Raw genomic sequence first — 27,057 nt, 5'->3', positions numbered from 1 at the left:
GAGGGCATATGCCCTGTGGCAGTGCCATCCATTAGAACAGTCTGTGTAAGCTACACTGTAAAGAAATGAGCAAACTGGAACAGAATGAAACATGAATTGTAAAGCATGGAAAAGTTCTCCTTCCAGTCAGTTTAAGCTTCCTGACTCAGTCCAGTCTCGACAACTCTCCACTGACACATAACTTCCTCTGTTTTGCCAGGTCTGCCCTTTCCCCTTTGTCCAAGTTTACTTTTTTGTCATTTCAGCTTAGCCCATTTTCCTTCTCTACGTTTTCTAGTGCAGTTAATGTAGTGATTTTGCTCCTTTCCTTTTCACATCATGTCCCGAAATCACTTGCCTATATTTCTCTTGCCTCAGTTTGGCTAACGTTTCTCCTATGCAACAACTCAGCTTTATGCGCCACCTCCCCTTAGCGCCCCTTCCCGCCTCCCCCTTATTATTTATTAATAGATTGCACAACTCTTCACCAAGAACCTTGACATATCTTAAAGACGTTCAATAATTAAGCCCCACAATGAGCCTATAAAGGATGCAATTATATTATCTATTTACCAGATGGCTAACCAGGAACAGACAGAAGTTAGGTAAATTGCCCTGGGTTAAAAGTTGGGGAAAGGCAGCACTGGGAATAGAATCCAGTGTCAGTTGAGTTTCTTTGCCAAAAGCTTGTACTACTACAAAGTACATACACCAGCTGTTGGGGAATCGCTGTGCTGGCCCAGAATTGTCCTGTTCTAGCTAAGAGCTTAAGATCTATTATTGAATAGGTTTTCAAACTCAGTCCTTGCCCTTCTCTTTCCTAAGGGGACAACAGAAATTGTAAACTTAAAATAAAAGCCTGCCTATGTTTTCGGGTCTATCCTGTTCTGTAGGTTAGTGAGGTCTATGCATAGCTGGGGGGTTTTTTTATTATAAAATGTGTATTAGCAGCAAAACTGTTTCAAGAAGAGAAGGTCATTGTCTGTCTGTCTATCAATCTATCTATCTATCTATCCTAGTGTGAGCCAGTCAGACAGTCTGTCCATAGCATCAAAAAGCTAGGCTAGATTTGTTATCTGTGCAACCATCTGGACTAAATACTGAATTCTCTGTCACCATTAAACAGATGAATCACACTTTGTAAATAGTGAGGTTTTGCTAGAGCTACTTGTTTTGAGAGGTTTGCAAATTCTTAAGCAGTCCTTGTAAGATTAGGTCTTTTTGAGCATGTTCATCCTATTATCATGTGTATGATCCTCTTTGAGATGTAGAATTTTGAACAGAATATAACCTGTCGAATATTCTAGATGCAGGGTTTGCAGGACATCTGTGAAAGCGTTGACATGGTGCTCTAACCATTTTCATGAAATATTTTAGGTTGATTTTAAGCCTTTTTTGGGGAGTCAGTGTTGCATTGCAGTCTCCTAGTCATTACATGATCAATTAATACACTGTGATCTTGAAATCTCGTTTTAGAGTAGATATTCTTAATTTTCATGATGGGAATTAATCTATGAAGGATAATGCTTATGGTGGACAAAAGTTCTGATTCTCTGCTGCAAAAAGCTGCAGGCCAAAGCATGATCATTTCTGTAAGGTGGTTCCCATCACCAGACATTGTGTCCCTGCTCTCACTGTCCTAAACTGCACCGCCTCTATGAAGGGAGAGCTGGCATGCAAAATATTGCCATCATGCAGTTGAAAACATGAAGAAACGCCTTTTGGTCATTTTGCCTTTTGGTTTTTGATGTTTGCCTTGAACTATTTGTGGGTTCCTGGAAGCTTTCCAGTACAAACACTGAGGGCAGTAATCTCCAGGTGTTTGGTGTTCTCAGCAGATATCCAGACCTTCAGGAATTAGTGTGTTCCAGTGCCCGAGGTGGTGCCTTGCAGCAGGGCTAGTTGCAGTATCTTGCGTAAACTCAGTGGAGTTGCAGATCTTTAGGGGCCATTTGACGTTTTCGCAGGAGAAAGACTGAATGCTGAAATATAGATTGTCTTTCTATTTTGTGGAGGAAAGAAAGCCCATCCATATGAAATTGTGCTCATTACTGAGGAAAATAAATTCTTGTCTCTCAAGCAAATAGCCAGCCTTTAGAAGTGGTTAGACTTGCATATCAATTACTAGGGAAAAACACCACCTGTGTACGCTAATTATTTCTTTAATGGAAGGTTTTCAGATATAGAGTCAAATTCTCCATTTGCATCAATTGTATGCCAGAAAAATTTCATTGTTGTCAGTGAGATAACTACTGATTTACATTGGTAGGAATTGGAGTAAATTAGGTGAATAGTATGTTATTGCATACAACAGGAGTGGCATCCATAACAGGTGACGGCTTTAACTTTTAAACATATACTTTATATATTCTTACGTGATCAATGTCCCTTTAAATACTATTTGAGTTAAATTGAGTACAGTTTTATTTCTTGCCTTTGTCTGATGTTTGTTGACTTTTTACTCTCCTTACTACTGTCAAAAACATTTTGATGCTATAAATAAGAGCATGGATTAAATACATTCTTTGTGACAAGCACTGTGCAGTGTATTCACTTCATTCTTCTAGAAGATATATTATCTTTTTTATTATTTTGAATCTGCACTCTTCTGTTATTCTGAAGATCAGTAGAAGTACCTCTGAGACCCAGTTATGAAAAAATGATGTGTCTGTGTGTGTATATATATACACACGTATACATACATATATTATCCTTGTGACAGATATATGCTTGCACCTGAAAATATCCACACTCATATGAACTACAATTTTAAGGAAGTTGCAGATGCTGTGTTGTTGGTTTTATTTATTGGAGGGGTTCCATACGATGCTGTGATACCATATCTTGTGCTATGAGGAGATTGCATATGATTAATAGATCAATTAGGCTTTAAGTCTTCCTTCTGGCTAAAGAGTTAGGTATGCAAAGGATCAAAATTGGAGAGGTCATCACGCATTGGTTGTACCTCCCTGTGCCCAGGCACTTGGGTTGTGTCTTAATTCCCACCACAGCCAAGCATTCTGCAGTGTCTGATGTTCTGGCAGGTATGTTTATGATTTATACAGATATGACCAAATCTTTTGCACGTGTAAGTTGACTGGCGTGAAACTGTGCCTGTTTGCATTAAAAGAAAATATCACCGATGATGTGCATTATACCCATTGCACAGGGAGACTGATGCTTTTTGAAAATCTGACCTTGTTACTCCCTGTGGTGCACAGTACAGTAAGGATTCACTTTAAATAAAACCAAGATACACACAGGAGGAAGCATCAAGGGCAGTTAGGTATACGTTTTAGGTGCAGACAGCAGACATTGGCAGACATTGTATATTTTCAGGTCGTATATTTTCACTGACTATTAGGCCAGTGATTTGCAGGCAGGCGGAAGACAGAAAAAGTCTTTCCCTGTGTAACTGTCGTAGGGCTTGCAAAGTCCAGTGACTGTGAAGTCTATTCTCGTCTCAGGCAACTCTGTTTTATATTTGTCTTCATTATTGAGCATGCTTCATGTTCTCTTCCTCAGCTCACTGCAGTTTCATTTCTTCATTTTATGTATCAGGAAGCTGGACAAAGTCAGCTGAGCTGGCAGCAGAATTTAGACTTTTATTAAATCGGATAGGAATCATCTCACTCAGTAATCTGGGAAGACGGTGAAATTTGTGGGTTTGGCACGATGGTCTTTTTTAATTACTGTGGATTTCTGATCTTCTGCATTTCCCTGCAGTTTAGTATATAGTTGTGAACTTGCAACGTGAGTGTCAAACTCCCCTCTAGTGGTTGCTCTACACAGAGAATAAACGTTGATTTACTCGACGAGAACTATTTAACTCTGGACTGAAAAAGATGACAATTCATATGAGTTTCTGATGATTGTGTATAGCAAAGTTTATTTTTTGTCTTTCTTCCTCTTTTAATGATTTAGTTACTTCACATGTTGAAATACTGCAATTAAAACATGACTCATCGTCAAAGCAAACAAACAAACAAACAAAACCAGACAAAAAGAATTATGGCACTAGACTCTGCAAAATGCGAATGTGCCACCTATCGGCGATGGCTCTGCAATTCCTGATCACTCTCCAACAGGTCAGCAGCAATGTCACCACGAACAATGTCATTCGTCCCACGCAACACAACAGAGCCGCACACAGCCCTGTGCACAGTTGTATTAATGCAGTACTCGTGCGACAACAATATAAAAGCAAGAATTGAGCAATAAGTGTGAAATAAAGAACTGAGTGTTAAAAATGTGCAAAGAATAGAGTGACTCATTAAGTGTCATTAAGATTAAAGAGTTCCATTTCTCGCTAACAGAGTTCTTAGCAGCAGATTGTGGAACCAGAAATATACTCTACAAGGCAGAAGTTTTTTGCTATGTGTGAAGAGGAAAGATATGGTGAACTTGTATGTTTCTCAGCCATCTGAGCTGTAAATTTGCACCTCTACAATCCTCTCAAGAGAATCTGTTAATAACTTTTTGGAAGCTATTCTGCTCGAATCTTATAAGGCACTAAGATTGGACCTTGCCTGCACAGGGTCCGTGCATGGAAAGGAAAAAGCCTAGGGACATCTGACTTTGCAAACTCTTTTGTGAAGGTTTTATTTCCCAGTTTTCAAAAGGAGCCTTCGTTCATCCTTTCTGCATATTCAGAATTACATTTGTGTTGATTATACGTTTTACACAGATACCCCTGGTCTTCTGTAAGTGCCGGTAATTACACTTGTGCATGCAGAAGTAGAGACTGTATTTTAAAAGTGTAGTTCTTCTATTTTAATATTCTTAAGTTTTACATAGCAGTTATCAATTTTGCCAACTCTCCAGGATAATATTCAATCACTGCTTATGGTACAGTACCACTTCTACTTCATTTTATTTAGTAGGAAAAAATTTAATTGTAATATTACTGGTTTCCTCAGTCTAAAAAAGAAAACCTGCTGTTTAGTAAAAATTTTTGAAATATGTTTTTGCTCATAATCTTACTGCTTCCTCACAGCTTAGTTTTGGTGGTGGTTTGGGGTTTTTTTGTTGGGTTGGGTTTTTTTTGTGTGAGTGGCTTAGCTTAGTGAAAGGACAGAGTCAACCCTGACTGGCTGGAATAAGCTAAGCACTGGTGTGTGACATTAAATGTACACACTAGAATGTAAGATGTCAATGAAAACAAAATCAGTTCTGGAGAGATAAGGTAATAATGATAGCTAGCATACAGCAAGCATGATTAAAATACACTGCAGTATAATATATGACTAATCATCTAAAAATATTGTTTTTCCTTAAACTTGAGATTTTGTCAGAATAACAAACCAACCCAGCAACCTAGGTAAAGCTTGGAGTGAACAACCAAAAAAGCACGTTTGAAAATATGGGGTATGTTGTTATACCCATAAAAATTGTAAAGCAATAGCTGTGTCAGGTCCTCTTAAAAATAATATGCTTTCATCTTATGTCTTAATGTAAGACCGTCTTTTATAGCAGATGTTCGGGGAGCACACCCTCCCTTACGCAATGACAGAAGCATACCAATGCTCCTAGAGAGGTTTACCTTTCAGAACTGACAAGTGTTAAAAGAAAAGGGGGGTGAGAACAGGTTTATAATCTACATCACAGATATGTGGGAAAGGGTTTTAAAATATACTGTGTAAGGGAGAGGAGAAAAAATCAGACACATTAAATAAAATCTATATAAATAGTAACAGTGAAGTCATACAATGATCTTTAGCAAAATAAGCCCCGCTAAAGCAGGCCAGGAGCAGTGAGAGCCTGCTATTTCTTATGGGATGCAGTGATAAAGAAATTACATACTTATTTGAGAGGAACATAAATAAAGATTAATAGGTTAATGAGTTATTTTCCTTTCATTACTATACTATTGTACTTTATTATAATTGCTTTGCACTCATTTAATTAAATTTGAACTAGGGCCAACACAAGATAATTTGTTTTCCCTGTACTAAACAATGAGTATGCAGATTGGAAGTACTGAAGCAGTAATCAGCCCTCTGTTTGCAACACTTTTCTACTCTGAGTAGACATTATAATTGATAATTTGATTGTTGCAGCACTCTGTGCAATATATTTTAAAGCAACATTAACATAATGGAAATTATGTTGTGTGCCTAATCCGAGCTTTTCACTGTGTAAGTATACGAATCCCATTCTGTAACGAATTAGGGCACTATCCACCAAACGTTCGTACAACCTTTGCATGCCTCATTTCGGAATAGAGCTATCTGCTTCTAGTCTCCATGCAATGCCTTCCCTATCAAGTTATATCACTTAAGTTGAACACAAAAAGAGCAAAAGTCACAAGTTAAAACAGCTAAGCCAAGCATTTCAGTAAAAACTGATTTGTTCTGACATAAATCTGTCATTAAAATTAAGTAGTTTTTGTATAGTCCCTGTACAATTCTTGCCTTGTTTCAAAGCAAGATATTTATCCAGTCCATTAGAATTTATCTTTCCATTGTCTCTTTCCAACTTCTGAGAAACCTGGTAGCAATTGACCTGAGTAGCAAAAACATGATGTGACTCAGATATCAAGGTAGGACTTTTCAATGCCTGTAACATAAACAAAGCTACCTCAGGCTCGCTTTTTTATATTTTTATATGCATTGGACTTATTTTAGCAAAAACAGTATCATCTGTGCTTGTTCTACAAGAATAAAAAGGCGGCTGGGGTTCTGTTTCATCTTTGCTTTATCCCAATCACGTGCCCACCATGCACTTTTAACATGTTGCTTCCTGGTGCCCCCAGTACCTGCTGAGGGCTGCGTACGTCCTGACTGAATGAAGTGCAGAGAACGGTGGGACAGTCCTCAGCAGTTGTGTGCCACCTCAGCAGTCACCAAGGTTACCTTGCCTTTCAAGTCTGGGCCACGAAAAAGAAGTGGAAAAACAAAGTGAAGTGCCATGGCTTATAAAACTCTGCCAACACTGAACTTTATTTGTTTTCTGGCAAAATAAGAGTGGCTTTGCTTGCGTAAATGTTTGAGTCACCTCACTTAATATTTGCCTATTTACTTTTATGGCCTGAAGTGTCCCTGTACTGAAAAGGTGAGTTGTGGGTTTGCAAAATAAGTTCAGCTTCTGTGAAAAAGTGTTGTAGAGGAGAGTATTTCACTTACTGTCTTCTAGGGCTGAGCTTGCAAAGCCTCCTGTGATCTTCCTTAGGCAAGGAATCCTACTGAAGAATAATCATGATTAGTATTTTAGATAAGTCATCGTGAGGTTAAATGCGCCTGTTGGTACGCTAAATGTGTCTGGTCTGGTCTGGTCACTCTGCTAGTGAGTGTGGGGTGTCCAAGTTGCCTGCACAAGCTTCTTTTGTTCTGTATCAGGTTTTCAAAGGAAGTTTTTTAAGAGGGCAGGAGGCCTGACTGACACTTTTTTGGTTTTAGTGTGTTTCTCTAGGAGAATGATGTGGGAGACGGTGTCAAAGGTTTTTCCAAGGTCCAGGTGGACAACATCCACAGCCTTTCCCTCAGCCACGAAGGCATTCATCTTGTCATAAAGGGAGATCAGGCTGGTCAGGCGGGACCTGCCTTTTATAACCCACGCTGGCTGGCTCTGATGCCCCAGCTGTCCTGCCCATGCCGCCTGATGGCCCTGTGGGTGATCTGCTCCATAACCTCCCCCAGCACTGAGGTCAGGCTGACAGGCCTGTAGCTCCCCAGGTCCTCCCCTTCCCACCCTTCCTGTAGACGAGCATCCCACCAGCTAACCTCCACCCTGCTGGGACCTCCCCGGTTAGCCAGGGATGCTGTTAAGTGATGGAGAGTGGCTTGGGGGAGTGCCTCCACCAGCTCCCTCAGGACCCTTGCATGGATCCCATCCATCCCCATGGACTTGTGCATGTTTAAGTGGAGAAGCAGGCCACCGGCCATGTCCTTCTGGACTGTGGAGACTTCATTCTGTTCCTCATCCTCAGTCTTCCAGCTCAAGGGGCTGAGTACCCAGAGGGAAGCTGGTCTTGCTATTAAAGAGTCAGACAAAGAAACCATTAAGTACCTCAGCCTTTTCCTCATCCTCTATGGCAATGTTTCCTGCCACATCCAATAAAAGCTGCAGATTATCCTTGGCCGTTCTTGTGTTTCTAATGTATTTATAAAAACTTTTTTTGTTATCTTTTTCAGCAGTGGCCAGCCTGAGTTCTGGCTGGGCTTTCGCCTCTGTAATCTTCAGCCTACACAACCTCCAGACATCCTTACAGTCCTTCAGAGCTGCCTGCCCCTTCTTCCAAAGGTGGTAAACTCTCCTTTTTGCCCCGAGTTCTGGCCAAAGCTCTCTGTTCAGCCAGGCTGGTCCTCTTCCTCGCCAGCTCATCTCTTGGCACGTCGTCTGGGGGCAGCCTGCTCCTGCACCTTTAAGCCTTCCTTCCTGAAGAATGTCCAGCCTCCCTGGACCTTTTGGCCCTTCATAATGATTTCCCAAGGCACTCTGTCAACCAGGCTCTTAAACAGACCAACACTGGCCCTCTGGAACTCCAAAGTGTTGGTTCTGGTCACCCTCCTTCTTACTTCTCTGAGGACTGAAAACTCTATCACTTCATGATAGCTATGCCCAAGACATTGTCTGATCACCACATCACCCACAGCAGGTCCAGCAGGGCACCTACCCAGCTTGGCTCAGTGACCAGCTGCATCAGGAATTTATCTTCCACACACTCCATAACTCATAGGCTTTTTCCTCTCTGCTGTGTTGTATTTCCAGTGGACATCTGGTAAGCTGAAGTCCCCTACGAGAAGAAGGGCTAGCTGTCTTGAGACTTCTCCCAGTCACTTGTAGAATGTTTCATCTGCCTCTTCACCCTGTTTGGGTGGCCTGTAACAGAGTCTCACCGTGATATCTGCCTTGTTGGCCCTCCCCCTCATTCTTACCCACAAGCACTCAACCCTATTGTCAGCATCATTCAGTTCCAGGCAGTCAAAACACTCCCCGACATACAGAGCTACTTGGATTTTTGGGACTTCTGCAGATTTCCAGCCTTGTAATAGGTACTTGGGGAATCCTGCCCCAGATAGTCTTTCTCTCTCACATACTGAGGTTTCACTAATTTTCACCCTCAAGATCTATTTAAAGTCCAGAAGTAATGAGGTGGACTTCATGTCAGTAAAATGAGATGGAGCTAACTGCCAGCGGTGAGGCACGTACGTCGGGACGGAGCTCGGAAGCCAGTGTCCCATCTGTAGGTTAGCATGTAGGGGACCTCCTCTCTTCTTCATTCAAAGCCTGTAGGCAGGTTTCTTTCCCACAGATAATAGCACAAAGCACAGGAGCCTTTTGTAACCTGTTTGCTGTGAGGCCTAACCAAAAAGTCTCCTGAGTCTTAATAAAGGTTGCAATCATCCTCAGTGCAGTTCAGTTTTGCAATAAAGGCTGATGCATTTCAGCAGCTTTTGAGTTTCCCAGAGACAGGCTTTGCCTGAGCAAGGAGACATGGGATCTGTGGAAGACAAGGCATCATTTAGTCTTCATCTCAAGGAGTGGTGGGATTTTTCCACACCACCTTAGAATTTGTTACGGTGGGTTATGCCTTCAGAAAAACTAATTTATATTTCTCAAGTAGAAAGTGGATCATAAGTGCTCTCTCTTTTTATACAAAGCCAATGCTATCAGCCCACAAGGCAAATCCAGGGAGGTTTCTGCTTTCCATTTACCGTACTTTTCAATTGATTGGTCAGTGGTGTGTATCCTTTTTCAGTTTCTTTATTCCCTCTCTTTCAGACTTGGTATATCATTGCCTGAAATCCTGAGGGTAACATTATAGATTTCTTTTTCTTTCACACAGAGACCTTTAAACACACAACATGCCTGAATTGCCCCTCCATCTAGCTTTAATTCAGTCTGGGTGTGTAGCCCAAATCACAGACTGAACACTATAATATTGCTTCTTTACACAATTTAAAAGGTTGGACTAAAAAAGGGAACAATCCTTGTCATAGGTGTGCATAACAAATATAGCACAGCTGGAGGTTTAAGAATGGGAGAATATCTCAATATGAGGTGTTACAACCAAGTTTGGTTTGTAATTAAATCAAAAAGTACATGAAAAAAGAAAAGCTCTAAAAAGCATGAGGATCATGGAAAGGTATGGGTGGAAAATAAAATAGGAGATTTTCAAAGCTAAAGTTTTGTAGCTAGAGAATTACACCTGCCATCCAGCATGGATATTTATTTGGGATAAATAAAATAGCAGTTGAGACTGCTGAAATGCATATATCAATCATCGGTAAGATAAAGCTGGTGGGGAAGATTGAAAGATTACAGAACAAAGGGAAGAGCGCAAGCAAAAGGAACAAAATAAAAGAAGTTTGTGCAAAGAGCTAAGATAAGAGACTTTCTGAATACAAAAGAAACGAGGTCACTGGAGAAAGCAGTAGAGTTTGAGACATTGCAAAGGTAACCTACCTTTGGTTAAGAGAAATGTTTTTCAGTTGTTAAGCGTTTTGACTCAGTTTTCTCAATGAAGATAAGGATAATACAAATAAGAAAGAAACACAAACAGAAAAAGAATAAGGCATTAATATAGACACAATACTGACAAAATCCAGGACTTTAAAAAATCAACCCCGATTTCTGTGAGAAGTTCAGACACTCAGGAGCAGACATGAAGGTGCTGACCATGTCATGGGAAATAGCGGCTGGCTGGAAATGCCTGGTGACTTGAAGTGACTTCTAATTCTTGGCAGATTGTAAATCATGCCAGATGTTTTGGACAGTCTGTGGTTACAAGAATAATTTTGCACATAGCAGTTTCCATTATCCTTGTGTACTATGTGCTTTTTTTTTTTTTTTTTTTGGTTTGCTTTAGAGAGAAGGGCATCAAAATGGGACCAAGTTGAGGCTGATGTGGAGGAGCAGTGATGAGAGGCCACAGACTCATTCTGTTTGAGCAGAGTATTTAATGGTAAATTTAACAAGTAGAGCAGTTGAAGAGGAGAAAGAATCTGCCAAAGCAAGGTTTCCCAGTGCTTTGCTAGTGCTTGTGTTCATCATACCATACATAATCTAACCCAAATTCTTCTATTATAAATACAGTAAGGAAAATTAGACATATGGAGTTTCTGTACAGGCAATTTTGGGTTGTATACACTCTTAAGTAATATGTATCCTATTCATCATCATCCCATACAGTTCCAAATGCTAGGCATATGTAAATTCTCCTTAGAAGGAGAAAACACAAAGATATGCAATGACAATTTTAGATGGAAGTAGAAGTAATTTTAAGAAGCTGACTTAAAAATGTGAGAAAACACAATGAACAGTACTGAGGAGAACAGAAAAGACTATGAGCTCACAATCAAGTAAAGAACATATGAATTATGCCTTCAAAGACAGCACAAACCAATGGACAGCAGTAAGGCTGAAGAGTTTTCAACAGCAAAAAAAGAATGAACAAAAACAATCACAGCAAACTGTGAAATGCAAATACAGAAGCTTCAGGTAGTCTGATATTGGTGAGAGATGACAGTCTTATGGTAACGCTCAAAAGACCAGTCTCTGGTTTTAGTTATTTTAAAGAAAAGTTATCGTACAAACAGACAAGGTTCAAAACCAATGCTAGTATGGTACAAGGGCAGAGAGACCTTAGTTATTTGTTAAAGTTAGAGAAAGCAGGTCTGTAGAAGAGAGGAAATGAAGAGGTTATCTCACTGAGTCAGAGGTAATTCTGAAGGGAATAGGCAGGATAAATGCTACCAGGTTAGCTGAATTCTTCTGAGATGCAAGAAAAAAGGAGTGTGCATGAAAAGAAATCGATGGCAAAAATATTTAGTTGGAATTTCTGACACAAATAGGCGAACAAGTGCATATATAAAATATTTCACTCATGGCAGCAAAAGGAAAAAATATTTGAATCAATGATTTGAAGGGTTAGGGTATATAAGGTTTAAAAAATACAGACATTTAACATTAGCATGTGCAGTGAGCTCTTTTCTTTGCGAATAATTATGCATAATCTTTTTGCAAGGCAGCTCAATTTTAATACAGAGTAAAAGAAGGCAGAAAAACTTTAAAATAGAAATTTTAATTTAGAGGTAGTTATAATTCTGGTTATTGGAAAATTTTATGCAATGATTCCCCAGCAGCACAAGTGTGTTCCACGGAAAGGGGGAGTAAAAGTTACTTCACTAATATATTTTTGTGTCTACCATTTACCCAGTTTGGAAACATGTATAGCAGAAGGCATTGTGTCATCAGAGGAGTTATTTGTTCCTTTAAAAACTCAATAATTTAATCTTGCGTCTATGCAGAGGAGTACACAATTGCACACACCAAATAAAACACAACTCAGGAATTTACCTGTTGTAGCTCTGAAGAAAAGTTGTAAGAGCACTTCAGGGATGGTGCTTCCTGAGAGCCTCCCTGTTTCACCAGCAGCTCCCCTTATGCTTTAGCCATGGCCCTCTTCTGTAGCACAGCCCTTAATGGAAAGTGCTAACTGGAATGTGAAGTAAAAGGAACACGTACATTAATTTCTAACAGGAGACAAGACACCTCCTGGTTTAATGGCAAAATGGAGCATTCCACCTGTGGGTGCTACAGCCTAACACGTGCTGTATTTGCTTTTATACTTAGGAGTCACGCAAAAGCTCAGATGAGGCTGTAACATCATGCCTACAAATGGGAGCCTTTCTGCCAGTGTGATGATGGATTGTGAGATTCACTCTATCAGACAGAAATCTTAATCTTGAATAAATGAAGCTCAGGTGTCATGCAAGACCACTTCCATGCATCCAAAGATGACCGTCTGTATAGAAGCTGTCAGCAGAGGTCCCTATGGTCTGCCGAAACCTGGATCTTCCATTTTTCTCTGAGGATATGAAGATGGGCAAAAATGTAAATTAATAGTAAATGATGAAGCAAATTGAGAAGTGGAGAGGTGTATGATTGTAAAGATGATCGAATATTGAATTGCTGTACATTGACACAGGAACATTGATTACTGTAGATTTTAAATATGCTGGGGGGTGGGGGTGGGGAGGGGGGCATCCTCTGTCCAGGACACGTGCTTCTAGTACGTGTGCTTAAGAAGTTGAAATAGATGTGCATAACCCTAAAAAAAACCCTATAGACTCAGAACCATTCCTGAAACCTGCCTAGATTGGGGTTTACTTCACTAAGCTTATAGAAAAGAGAGGATTCTCCCTTCTCCTTCTCAGGCAAAGTGGGTCCCAAATGGTTCGAATCCTGGTAATCCAGCCTGAGGAGTGAAATATTCCTGAAAAAAGGGGATACGCTGTCTGCAGTACAGACTATGCCGGGGCTGCTGCCCTTAAAGGCATATCCAAGCTGGCTTTAAATTAGGTTGCTCAGCTAGTAATGTAGCCACGGCAGCACAGAGCCGGCATAGGGCAAGCTGTTTACCCAGTTTTTCAGCCATGGAACAACATTCACATCAGTGAATGCAGTGGAGACATACCCAGAATAAGAATGTGATTTATTCTTTCAATGTGAGAAGCAGCTATATGTTCAACAAAGGCTTTCCTTAGACTAATGGCCAAAGTAGGCCCCAGTGCAGCTCGTCTATAGACTATAGAGAAGAAAGGATTGTTTGTTGAGGCCCAACTGTCCCCAAAAACCAGTCTGCTGAGTGGATTCCGTCATGTATGAGTTCTCTGCTCACTTCATTGTCACGGGTGTTTCCGCAAGCCTGCCATGCACAGCATAACTGGGGAATTTACTACAGCAGTTGCTGATAGAGCAAATAATTCAAAGTCCTGTCACAGCTTGAAAAGAACAGATGACTACTATAAACCAGTTTAATATATATAAGATATTGTTTACTGATGGAATACAGGACAATGTGATTTTCTATAGAACCTCTCATTCTCAAGGAACGGCAAAGCATTTAATGAAGGAATGAGTTAGAGTCGTGGTTGTTCAGGCCAGAGCATGGCTGGTTTAGCGTTTCAATGCAAAATCATTATGTGCTCAGCAGTAGCTCACAGGGCCATGGCCAGCACGGGCTGTCATGCTGAGGCAAGGGACACTGGCCCTGAGATTGTCTTTGTCCCCTTGAACTGTTTGTGGTATTGCTTACCCTCTCCTTGGATGGGTACCAGAGGAAGAAAGAAGGAAACTTTTGTTAATTCTGAGCATTTCCCCAATGCCAATGACAATAACTTTGACCATGTGGCACCTTTAATAGTTAATTGCAAGGGCTGCAACTGGGTGAGCTCTAGTTTGTGTGTAGGAATTCTGTTCTCCACAACTATTTTCTTGGTCAGCATGTGCCTTCTGTATTCTTGTGAAACATGGGCTCTCCTGTTCCAGTGAAGATAGCTACCCTTCCCAAACAGTTGAAACAGCCAAGAAGTACAAGTACACCATTTTCTTTCCAGGGAAACTTGACTTCAGTTATATTTGAAAGCCATTTATGCATCTAATTCATGTAAACTAATGCTCCTGAAAATTGCTGCTTTTTAACACCAGTTTATGATGTCACTCATTTTGGATGCTACTCATTTCCAGCCTTTTGAAATACTGTTTTCATTTGCATATCTCTAGCACTGATTCTTGGGTGTAACAGTGCTGTTTTGTTTGCCTTTCTTAGTATTAGGTTCAGGTTTAGGTTATCATTACAGAAAAGCAAGACCACTCTTCCCAGCAATGATGTGTCTCACCAGTGTATTCCAAGGACATTCAAGCACGTGATGCAGAGCAAATGGTCATGCTTGAACCAGCTTGCATGTTTGAACTGCATGGGTTTGGTGTTTGTACAATTTGCCATAAACTTGGCTGGAAGGGTAAGATAGAAGCAATCACCCTTACATAAAGGCAATCAGCTGAAGGACGTAGTGTAAATCTAGGAAGCTTGCAGAAGAAGGGAAAAAACGCATGCTTTCAGTTGTCTTAGGTGAAGCTTGGTTATAAACCATGTGCTAGAGCAGAGACTAGTCCAAAAGGGGCTAAAACTGCTGAACCAGAAGATCATACTGCTCATTTGACATAGAAAATGGTTTTGCTCTGTTCTGCTGCCTGCCGTCTCTGAATAGCACATGCAAGTTTTCCATTAGTGGGGGAAATTTATTTAGTTGGACTAATATTGTTCTTTTTCTGTCTGTAAATAATACCAAGGTGGCACTGAAATCACAGCTTTTAACCTTTGATATCTATATGGCCTGAAAACAGTGGAAATGGCTTTTGTCCTATGCTGCTGTCATTAGGGACATTCGCTCTCCTTGGTCTGCAGCAGACAGTATTGTTCTTATAATATTCTGGGAACCTGAACCACAGTGTGGATTAAACAAAGCCTACCAAAGCTTGCTGAGCAGATGCACAGCCTTGGATGTTGCAGGCAGTGTGGCTCATCTCTGAATTGCAAGTGTTTCCTGAGTTCAGCTCTGTGGCAAATGAGGCAGAACTCCAGGAGCAGTGTATCTGCCCATGGCTGGCCACACGCTATCCCTGTATGGGCGCTGTGGCTTTATGGCAGCAGCAAGCTGGAGGTAGGTAAACGTTGGGTTTCTGAGGGAGGTAGCTGGAGGCAGAGTTTCATTCCAGAACACCCTGCAGTTTCTCTAAGCATGCAGCTCTCGGCACAGACGAAGCCCAGGCTTTGTGAGATTCTGACTTACTATTTGTCCCATGCATTATGTACTTACTATGCAGGCACTGGCAATGTGCAGCTGGCAGGACATGAAGATGCCATGGCACCATGGTAGGAAATAGCTGGACTATGATGGTAAAATGCAAAAGATCTGGAAAGACCTGAGAGGATGATTTCTCAAGGGACAGGGAGCAGTTTATGGAAGTTGCTAGCTACCTACAGTAGCTGCTTTGGAGCTGCTGGGGTCTTAGCACATTATTAATGAGGGGCACTGAGTGCCTTTCTTCAGTATCAGTTTTCTGGCAATTATTTCAATACAAATTAAAAAAAAAAATAAAATTGTCCATTCCAATTTTTTAAATACTTCCACTCAGTGATTGTTCAGGCAGCTCACAGTTGTCTGGGAGCTTTGTCTTGAACAAATACATAACAATAGAATATTTGCAATACTATTTTCCCCATTTAAGACATCATACATTGAGGTTGCAATAAAGCAGATGTGGGGGAGCTAACAGTCTTTTCTGGAGAGCCCTGAATTTGCTCTTCCTGGAATGGCATGCTTTTTAAAGCTAAATTACCACAAATCCTTCAACGAGTGAGTTTCAGGACAAATATTAAATATGTAAATTTTAAGTTACTTGTTGGAGAATATTCATCTAGAGTTATTCTGAATAGATAAATATGAGATTTTTCAGAAGATGATCAATTATTTCCACTTATCCCTCACAAAGAAGAGCAACTATACATCCTGACTGCTGAAGCCAGTAAAAGGCAACAAAAGAAACCCAGTCTAGGCATTTCACAATAGATACTCACATAAATACTCACGATTTATAGGCCAGTAAGGTCTCATGCTTGGGAGCATGAGACACATTCATGGATCCCCAGCTTTGCACTCCCTGGTCCAGCCCTTGTGTATCATGCTGTGGTGGCTCAGCACAGAACAGTAGCCGCTCTCCAGCCCAGGTGTTTGCTGGCCCACACATGGTGAGTGGAGCCCCCGAGCAGGACAGGGGTCATGGCTTCATGATCCGCAAAAGCAGAACTTCTCCTCAGAAGGCTGTTGTGCAGGTCTTCCTCAAATGTGGCTTGTCATTACGGGGCCTCAGGCTTCAGTACTCAGAAATGCGAGCGGTCTGGTTTCAATCCGTGTGAACAGATGCAGGTTTATTGAGAAGACAATACTCATAGGGGTTCTGGTTCAATCACTTAAGCACATCCCTACCTTAGCTGTCTGGTCCATTTAATATGTAATAATACGTACCTTTGGAGAAAGCACAAGCTGTTCATGACACTTCGTGGACAGAATGGGAGGCTGTGCATGTCAACTTTTTTCTGCTGGAAACTATTCATTCAGGTGACCCTTTTACTGTAAAAGTATGGAATTGGGAGTGAGTCACGCCAAGTCCTTGAGGGGTAGAGTCACCCCATTGCATGCAGAATGTGGAAGAACAGGCGAGAGGGTGGGGAAGAAAAGAGCTGCTGCTCCCTCGTGCTCCTAATCCCCAAAGCACTGCGTCGGGCACCGACGCTCCGCACCCTGGTACGGCGCCCGGGCTGCCGTCCTGTGCTCCTCTTGCTGGCCCAGCCCCGATGCTTCCTCCCACGTTAAGAGGCTGATTTCACAGTACCTCTCTGTGACTGTTTTGCCTGCCTCCCCCCAAATGTCCCATGGTATTGGTGGCCCGCAGTGTCACTGGGCACATGCCCTTCCCCCTGGGCACACTGCGGGTAAAGCTGCCCCCACTGCCCCCTGTCCCCCTCTCAATTCACCCTGGGGGGAAGAGAAACTTTGCAGAGCTGAAGCCTTGATTGCCACGAAGGGCCTTACAGTTACCTCAGCAGCTGGATGGATGTCACTGGGAGCAAGAGAAGGGAAAAAAATAACCCCACAAAACAAGTTTTGGAAAAATCTTCGTCAGACAATACCTGTTGTAGGAACTGCTTTCAGCGAGATACGAACACGTTATCCTTTCATTTCTGCAACAGTTCTGAGCTGCTTCATTAATAACAGACCTGTTTTGGAGAGTGACAAGATGGGAACCAGCACTGTAATTACACACTGCTCTTTTTGTGAGGACTGCCATAAAAACAACTGTGTATTCTCATTACCTCCAAAGACAAGCAGCAAAACAAATTTCTAACACCTTGCCCTCCATTACAGCTGGACACTGTTCCAGAATGGCATGAATCATTCAAAAGTGAAAATGTAGCCAATAGAAATGTTATTCAGTAGACTTCATACAAAAGAAGGCATTTCTACTTGCCTAATTAAAGGATAATGGAAAAAAATATGTATCTTCTTGGCAGCAGTTGTGGAAGTACATTGCTTTTTTTCTCAAAAGTCAGATCGTCATAGCACAAACAATTTGAAAAAGAAAAACGTTTCCTTTTCCTGGAGTTGAGTAATTAAAAACTTTCTCCCTGATCAATTCACCAAACACCAAAGGAGACATTCCATGGCTCTTTAGTACCTGGAATGCTATATTTATTTTTTTTTTCAGTTGAAAAACTGTATTAGAGTTAACCAAAATACACACGGCTTACCTGTGCTCTTTAAATAAAGCAGTGATAATCTTTATCATTACTCTCTTGACTTTGTTTCAACATGCTTTTTAATGCAAATTTCCTAATCTAACTTGTAAAACATTTAATATTTAGAATATACTCCTTTAAGATCCATCAAAAGAGGCAAAGCTGCATAACAATGCCTGGTGCTGGAGCATTGTGAGCCTGCTACAAAGGAATGAGGTGATTCTTTCTTTCAGGTCAGAAGGTCAGGCTTCACTGCATTAATTTTGCTGAGTCTCTTTGTTATTTATAACAAACAAGGTCATTTATTTTCATTTCCTTGTTTCTAATTGCATGCATCTCCTTTGGAGTATGAACTCAGTAAACAGGTGGCTGAAATGCTGGGGAAAATGCTTGAAGCTGTTCCAGAAAAAAGGGCATGTCCCACACTGGTAAAGCAATTTGATGAGTTAGAGATTTAGTCATAGCAGGATGTGCACCTGCTTGAAAGCAAACACGCTTCTCTTTGGCACACACAGATACATGCAAATTAAAAGAGATTATTTCACTCTGAATGGTGGGTTGATATTTGATCAAATTTAACATTGTATATTTTAAATAAAGCCTTGGTGTATATTAGTGAAATACAATCTCTTTTCAGCTGCTTTTGATTTTTTTTCCACTTCTCTTTGACGAGTATTACAAATGAATGATTTTTTTTTCACTAGCTGAGCCTACAAAAAGAGTATGTCTCCGGAGGAGAACTTTATCAGAGAATCTTTATGATGAGAGCTACCTCCATGCACTGAAAAAACTGGAATAATGAAAAGCTAGGATGTTTGACTGACAAGGAATAAACCAGATCTTAAATTTTTAATTCTTAAACGAACTCCCACAAATTAAAGGGCATTCATCGCAGTGATAGTAATACGTCTTTTTAATCCAGTAAGACCCACGGTTCCAGGCAGCCCAAAACAGAACTCCTAAATATATTCATGGGCAGCTTTTGCATAGGTAGTTATTGAATTTGCATTTGAAAATACAGGCAGTATATGGGTAAATCTGTGCCTGCTTTGTCCTGAAAGGGATAGGTTATGGACTACCTTGATTTTAGGGACAGTTCAGAATGTGGCAGGAAGCATTAACTGTCTGGCATGGTTGGGCTTTTCTTGCTGATAGTTGAGAAGGGCTGAATCAAGGGAAACAGAGGGAGCTCGTTTAGCAAGGTCTTCTATTTCCCTAAAGAATGGGAGGGACTGTGCCCTACGTCCACAGGCTCTGTTGCAAGCTCTGGGGTTTAAAAAACTACCTCTGAGCCAGGGGGAAATGTGGGATGAAAGCTGGAGAGATGGTTGCGCCATTCCAAGGGACAATTGTTTTGTCCATTTTCTAAGATTGGGTGTTCTAAGATTGGTGGGGGGCATTTGGAGGAAGCACCGCAAGGTCATGTATCCTCCTGCTCTCCCTGTCATTTATCTGCAGATTATTTCCTAAGAGTGGTACAGGGAAGGCAATTTGGTTGTAAGGATTATGCTACAGCTTTCATTGTTTAGGATGCATACTGTAGCCTTTCTATGAGAAGATTACTGTCCTGGGCTTCTTTTTCCATGCAAACACACTTTGTAATTTTAGGGGTAAAATATCTTTAAATGGAATGTTAGAGGAAAGGAAGTATTTTGTATCTCGAAAAAAGACAAGAATCCAAACCTTTTCTTAGTAGCAAAATATTTGTTTCTTGAATGTAATTATAAATGTCATTGTACATTCTTCCTGACTTCAATGCTTATCTTGAAGAGTTCAGTAAAAATAAATTGTTTTCATGAAAGCAGAGAAGCCATTTGATAAACACACTGTTTCAGAAAATTGTTCCTGAAGCAGAGGTCGTTCTCTCACTTTAAAAGAGAGTATGTTTTAGAAAACAAGCCAGGCAGCAGAAATAAGCATTTTTTTTGTTTCAGTCAATTCATTTTAAAAAGCAATGTGTAAATCACATGGAAAATTCTGCATTGATTATTTTGACTGCTGTAGAACCCTGGAATAAATGGAGTTGAAATGGACTTATATCAAAGAACATTGCATTTAGTAGCAAGTTGGAGTGTTATTTTAGTACTGATTTTTCTTAGATTTGGTTTTGTGATCAGATGTTTTATTAAATATTAGCTGTTCATGGAAATCAGGGCTGATTCTTTAAGAACAGCTTGGCACATACTGTTTATGAGCATGGGGAAATAGTCTAGAGAACTGGATGAAATCTGTCTTCAGCTTTTCAGTGTTGAAACCCAGTTCATCGAAGCATCAAAAAAAGAGGTTCCACTCTATAAAATGAACATAAGTCTCCTGAATGAAAGTATAGCAGTTCAGTTTTGAGATGTTTTTGTGGTCCCTAGATCACACTTCTAGAAATCTGTTTGTTAATTTTTAATCTGATGAATTTATGTATGCGTCTGTTACTAAGTCCCAAATTCTATTGTACAAGTACTTATAAAATAGTGTTTTATTTTTTTAATTCTCAGCTAGAATTATGCTGCTATTAATACCAGAATTATTAATATGCTCTCAAAAGACTACATTATTAATTAGGAGACCTAAAGTATAACTAATGAGCCCTTTGGAAGACTACTCCCAGTTATTGTTGGGACCTGATCAATCCGAGTAAAGCTGTATGTCTCATGTGGATAAATTTTTATCTTCACATATTTTCTAGCATTGGCCACTAATTATTTTACAGTATAACCTGTGCTGGTAGAAGGTGGCATTAATATCATGATAAGTCCCTGCAAAATTTGAAAGGGCCATGAGAACAGCAGCATTCTTAAATAATGGCTTCTTTTTTAAGGCATTACTATGAAACTATGCATGGCTTTTTACTTTAAATCTTGGCAGCGTCTCATCAAGTCCTTCAGTGCCTTCCAAGCAATGACCAAAAGCCCATCCCCTCCATACCCACCAACAAAAGATGTGCACTGTGGTCACTGAGAACGTACACAACCGCTTGCACAGCTGCCGGGGACAGCCAGGGCACTGCTGCTCGCAGCTCCCCAGGGTACCACGCAGGCTCTCAAGGGTAAGCGTGCCATCCCTTTGGGGAAATACAGTATCATTGCATTGAACCCACCAAAGCACAGAAAGAGATTTTCTTGATTACTTCAAGCCTTGTTTAGATGCTTTATAACGAAATGTGTGCACCTGAAATTACCGGAGGTCCTATAGGTATATGCCGTATATCTCAAATAACTACCTAATAGAACACTGGATGAAATTAAAACTGAAAAACATGTATGAGTGAATCTGTTGCAGATACAAAGATTAAATGTAACTTTTCGCACCTGGAAATACTCTTCATCATATCTTACTAAGACTTTTCAGATAAGTTTCATTAAAATAATTCTTTCAGTAATTAGCTTTGGTTCTCCTGTAAAATGGAAGTTTCTGCCTGACAAATTCCACTAGACTAAGACTGAAATTTAAAGAAGAATTTGGGTTGCTCATGATGAGCATATTTTTCTTTCTGTAGATACTGTCCTTGTAAATTCCTTTAAAAAAGTATATGCCAACAACTCCCCCCCCCCCCCCCCCCCCCCCCCGTCATTCTTTTAGTTTAAATTCAGCGAATATATGAATGTGTAGAGGGCTGGAAGAGGGAAACAAACAAACAGAAACATACTACACAGCTTTATGTCAACAGATGATATAAATACTATATATATACATATATACACACAGACACACACAGAGCCATCTCTAACCAAGTTTTTCTGTCTTGCTTTAAAATGGCATCCCTGGAAGAAAGGAATACATTGCAACAATTTCTTAGTTTCAGTTAAAGCTTTTATTCTTTAATGCTAATCTAGAAATGACACTGTTCCAGTCATTGTTCTCTTAAAGAAGTCAATTTTTATATTACTGGACAGTTCCCTTTCTGTTTTCAGTACTGCAATCAGTTTGTTTTTCAGCGTGGTCTTTATCTCACAATAACTGTATACTAGTATGTCAGGATACTGTAACGCTGCAGTCAATAGCAACAGGATATTCACCCTGCCAAAAAGTAATCCTATATTGTCCATTACACACAGGTTATTTTGGAGGGTTGTGGAATACTTTCTTTAAAGCGGCAGAAACCTTTTTGCTGTAACATTGTTCAACACTATTAGTGGTTGTCTCTGCTCTGTAAACAACTCAAATACCTGTTTTTCTGCTAGAATATAGTTAAAGCTGTCATATGTGAGTTGATGTGGTAAAATACTTCAGGTAAGATAAGAGACTTCAGAATCCACAGAAACATCAAAGCAGGCACATGTAAATGTTTGAAAAGTTTAATGTTTGTTTTTCCCAGTTTCACAAAGTGATGCGTTTCCTGACTTGGCCTGAAAGAAATAGAATTTTCACAAACCAAAACCTTCCAGTTGTCATTATTTTTTTCCCTGCAACACTCCATACTTGTATTTTGAAGTACTGGTTGGTGTTTTTAAGGAATGACTATTAAAAATACTTTTTTTAAAAAAAAAAAATCCTTTGATCTACAATTTTTCTAGATGCAGCAACTGAGACAAAGAGAAGGTAAATGATCATCTGGCAGACAAGCACTAGACTCCAGCTCCCCCGATTATTTGGCTGTTCCCATCTGCTGGCTGACATCCCCTCCTTTACTGCAGGAAACATGGTCAGTGACTAATAAGTGTTTATTGATCTCTGCTTGAGATACTTGCTGAGAAATGTAGATATCAATGAGTATTTGATCTGAATTAATGCTAAGAACAAAAGTTTTTTCTTCACTGCCTCATTTATATAGGATATTCATGCCTGCATGATCACTTATAAATGCCAGGCAGCTGACTACAATCTGATGAGAAGGGGACTTCAGTGAGATAAACTCTAATGAATTAATATGCCGTTAATTGTACTTTTTCTTAGCCAAAAGTTACCGGTGTAGTTGTTGCTTTGAGGGTTAAGTCAAAATTTTATTGATTCTCAGCAGCTGTACTTGATAAGTAGAATATAGGTCTAATTCAAAGCCCATTGCAATCAATTAAAAGGACTTCCTATTGATTCTAGGAGGCTTTAGATTATTTTCTAAACCAGACCTGGTTGGTGCTCTGTCTTTCTCTTCCTCTCCTGTGTTCCATCCTTTTTGTTTTGTGCCCCTTTCAGCCTCCACATGCTCTGGGAGGAAGGGGCTAAGACACTGCTCCTTAATAAGGTGACATCAGGGATGTTGTCTTTGTCCATCTCCTCTCGTTCATCCCAGTTCTCATAGGAGCCAATAGGTGTGGGCCCTGCACTGTGAAAATGAATGTAATTTTTTTTAAAATGTGGATTCTGCATCGTGACACTGGAGTGAAGAGCCGCAGTCCAGCCTCGGTTCATTCCACCCCTTCTCCCCTCATCCTGCCCCCTCGAACACGTGCCGTCTTTGCCAGTGAGGGGACGTCGGCAGAGACGTGGGGTTGTTGAGGCGCAGTCCTCGGGGAAGACTTGGCTGGCTGGCTGAACGTTTGGGTGTTAGGAAGCTGGTGTGTCTGCTCTTATCTCTGAGCTTTCTTCCTGACTACTACTTGTTGGAGTAAATCTCCTCCCAGTGCCTTTGACTTCTCTATAGTAAAAAGAAAGAAAATGTTACCAAGCCTCTGGTACTTGATAAATCAAATGAGCTGTAACCGTTAAGAATGTTCCCTTGCTATATCCCGGTACAAAGAAAAGGACGTGCTAGGCGTGTGTGGGAATCAGCTAGGCCCGGAACATTATATTTACCTGTGCAAGCTGAAAGGTTTCTGAGCAGCAGTGAGAATTTGTGCATGCACACTTTCAAGTTTGTGTGTGACTGATTCACTTCAATACAATTTCTGCACTTACATCAGAAAAGCAGTTTGAGTGTCATTAATGGCTTTTAAAATTGAATTGTGATGATGAGTCAGAAGAAAGTATAGCTGAAGATGGAACAAAGTCACAGTTTGTGTGTTACTGCCTGAATCATAATCGTTGGCATCTGTAGGCATATATTCCAATCTTTATGGAACAATGCTTTTCAAAGTTTCTTCGAAATCAAGGCTACCTAGGAGCAGGGAAATTACTGGAATACTCCGCTTACAGATGCTTACTTTTATTAAACCAGCAGAAAAAGAAGGGAATACTTACTCAACATTGCAAATACTTCATATTTTTAACTGCTCTGAAATACGAAAATTAAAAGTAGAATTCCAAAGCCATAGTTTTACTGAAGGACCTTAAAGAGAATAACTTGAGAGAAGAATTTGTTGGATTCCTTTCAAGTGATATGTACAGAAAGATATAAATACTTTTGCTCATATTTCATCTTTAATGTACTTCTGAGATAAATGCATTGTTACTATACATCATGTATATGGATTGAAAGTGTAGCAGAGATGACTCAAGTTTACTTATTTTATAAACTATATCAAGGGAGTGTTGAGAAAGGAAAACACACGTCTAATTTTTTTAGTTTGTAAAATTCTCTCTGGCGTGACATCACACAAAACCTAATATTTTGTTTAAGAAGAAAATGAAATTAGCATATATATCCCAGTTTCTCTTCTGTTTTTCTTTAAATTACTCATTAATCTCACTGCAGTCTTTCTAGTTTTGCAAAACACTTAATTTGGGCACTCGGTAGAGGTGCCAAACCTAGATTATAGTCAGGAACTGGATTTTTTTTTAGTTGGAATTATCTCCAAATTTCTGTATTTTAGTTTCATAATTGCATAAATAGACAGTATTCCAAAGCTTTTCACCAACTATATTTTTGGGATAAGTCTTTTGCGTAGCTGGAATTTAATTTTATTTTTTTAATTCTGACTTGTTCCATTTCAATTTTACATTAACTGTCTGTGCCAGTGATGTCAAGATGGAATATTTTTGGGTTTTTCTATTGCGCCTGTTTTTTTATTTTCTGAAGAAACTGTGTTGGAAATGGTATATTCCATCAGAATACTTAAAATAATCATTATTTATATCACCAGCATTTGCTTATGTTCTGAGTTTAGGACTTCTAACCCAGAGGCAGTAGTTGCCAGCCCACCGCGGCACCGTGCCTGCTTCCTGGGTGCCACCTCCTGCTCCGCAGGCGCCTGTTTCTGCCCCTGGCGCGGCGGCCAGCGCCAAGGCTGTGGGACAGGAGATGAGCTGGGCTGGTCAGCCTGGGGGTGCCCTGTCAGGCAGCCCCCACCAGCCAAGGCAGGGTTGTGCAGCAGCCAAAGCGCCTGTAGGCCCCGTGCTGCCCAGAAGCCACGCATTATGTAGGTGTGCAGCCTTTCAGAGGCTCCTTTCAGTACCATAATGGGACCAAACCCTGAACTTGGGAATATTTGCTGCTCATTCCTCACTGAAGCAGTCCCGTTCTGAATTCAATGGGAATAGGCTTTCAGATTTTGTTAAAAGTGTAGAGCACCAGAGCAAGGCAGTCTGGAAATACCTGTGTTTACATAGCAGAGCACCTCGGAACTTGGTGCTGATGATCCGTTCCCATACCTGAGAATCTGCTTATTCTAACGTGTGCACGTGGGTTTACAGAACTGCTTGTCACCCAATGAAGAAAACAAAGCAGGAATTTCTTTATTAGCCTCTGTTGAAATGAGTAGGCTGTGCCTATACTCTACCACTTTTCTGTCACTGCTTTGGAGGAACGCTCTAATGCAATGTCACATTCTGAAACAGATTCAGTGTCGTCGCGTTTCCGAAAAATTTGTTTCTCTTAGGAGCATAAATTATTTTTGCCACAGGTATGGGGCGTGCCCGTGTGAATGCTCTGCGCTGCATATTCCTCAAGCATTTCCCTTCTAGCAACAGAGGAGATTTTACATTTTTTTCCCTTTGGTTAAAAATGGTTGACACAACAAATATGAAATTGGATTAGGTATTTGACAGAATATTCCTGTCTTCTTTTCTACCGAGACATTTACCACGTACCGATGTATATCTGTGCTATGTTTAATTCTGCTCTTAGTGCCAAATGTCACTTCAGAGATCTTTCTTCACTTCAGACTGTGACACTTCAGGATCAATACCCTGGATAAGGGTGATCTGGTGTTTCCTGTGCTAGCAGGAGCTACATGTGCCGCTGTAAATATTGAAAGTCAGATTTCTAGGAGTGGAGTTGGGAAGATGTTCCCTTTCTACAAGTCGTAGCTACTACCTGTTTTACGGTTTGCTCCCCATCTATCTAGACAGTGCAAAATCATGCCTGGACACGAGGAGTGGGGCATTAAGCTCCTGAGCAGCTTCAGTCCGAAGCGGGACTGCAGCACGGGCCCAGGATAGCTGCCCTCGGCAGCCACGCCAGAGACCTTCAGGGAACATCTTGCTGCTGTTGTACAGTTAAACCTTGTGTACTTGCACTGTCGCTGCTATTTGGCAACCGCATGGAGTAAATTCATTCTGGGGCGTATTTCCAGTTGGGCCATAACCACACAGGTACCAGCCCCAGACCCAAGAGGCAATTCTCTCCCTGGCATAGAAGCTTTGAGGTTAAGGGCGCATTTTCATCCTTCTTCCTCACATCTTGTCTGCAGGGCACAACTCACCAGGTCAAACAGCCTTTGTACTGCTTTAGTGTTTCCTCCAAAAGTTCTGGAGCGGGATTTTGGGTCAGGGTAGCTCCACGCAAGGCGGCACGTAGGGCTGGGCAGTGCCCATGGCTGACTAAAATCTGGATTGTTGGGGGATGCTTTGAATCAGCATCCAAGGGAGAGCTGAAGAAGGTTTCTGTGAGGCAGGCTGCCATGTCTTAAAGTCCTGCTCTTGTCAGTACGTTTGGAAAAATCTTTTTCTGCCACCAACCTGACGCAGCAAGGCAGCGGTGTCAATCAATAAAGTGCATTACAAAAAAAAAAAAAAAAAAAAAAAAAAAAAAAAGGCAGAAAACTGGTGGAAGCGGTGAAAGTTACTCACCTAGAACCTTCCAAGGAAGAGGAGAGCCATGGCAAGGGCCGGCTGCCGCTGCCGGCCCCGCTGCCGGCCCGGGCTGCGAGCAGCGGCGCGGCCCCGCACCGGGCGCCGGGGGGGCA

At 40.8% G+C, this 27,057-nt stretch overlaps 1 protein-coding gene and 1 long non-coding RNA gene across 5 annotated transcripts in view; one reads left to right on the top strand and one right to left on the bottom strand.

The window, feature by feature from the left end:
- Positions 1–867: 867 nt before the first annotated feature.
- Positions 868–27,054, bottom strand: LOC121097896. 4 transcript variants are annotated; one of them, XR_005831115.1, is made up of 7 exons: positions 26,942–27,054; positions 17,459–17,545; positions 16,794–16,898; positions 16,346–16,665; positions 12,280–12,418; positions 10,387–10,437; positions 868–9,421 (listed from the first exon to the last, which is right to left on the bottom strand). It is a non-coding gene; the product is annotated as an uncharacterized LOC121097896 (long non-coding RNA). The 4 variants fall into 4 exon arrangements; XR_005831114.1 differs by having other exon boundaries at positions 16,346–16,898; XR_005831117.1 differs by having other exon boundaries at positions 868–8,799; positions 16,346–16,898.
- The window catches only part of TOX3 (TOX high mobility group box family member 3), an 82,405-nt gene continuing 77,022 nt past the window's right edge, over positions 21,675–27,057 (top strand). The window contains exon 1 of the mRNA XM_040615315.1: positions 21,675–22,700. Within this exon, the coding sequence (XP_040471249.1) occupies positions 22,602–22,700 (99 nt within the window). The 5' untranslated portion in view covers positions 21,675–22,601. The remainder of the gene's footprint in view (positions 22,701–27,057) is intronic.

This window comes from Falco naumanni, chromosome 15 (genome assembly GCF_017639655.2).
Source record: "Falco naumanni isolate bFalNau1 chromosome 15, bFalNau1.pat, whole genome shotgun sequence".
NCBI classification, from domain to species: domain Eukaryota; kingdom Metazoa; phylum Chordata; class Aves; order Falconiformes; family Falconidae; genus Falco; species Falco naumanni.
This window is presented reverse-complemented; position numbering and strand designations above follow the sequence as displayed.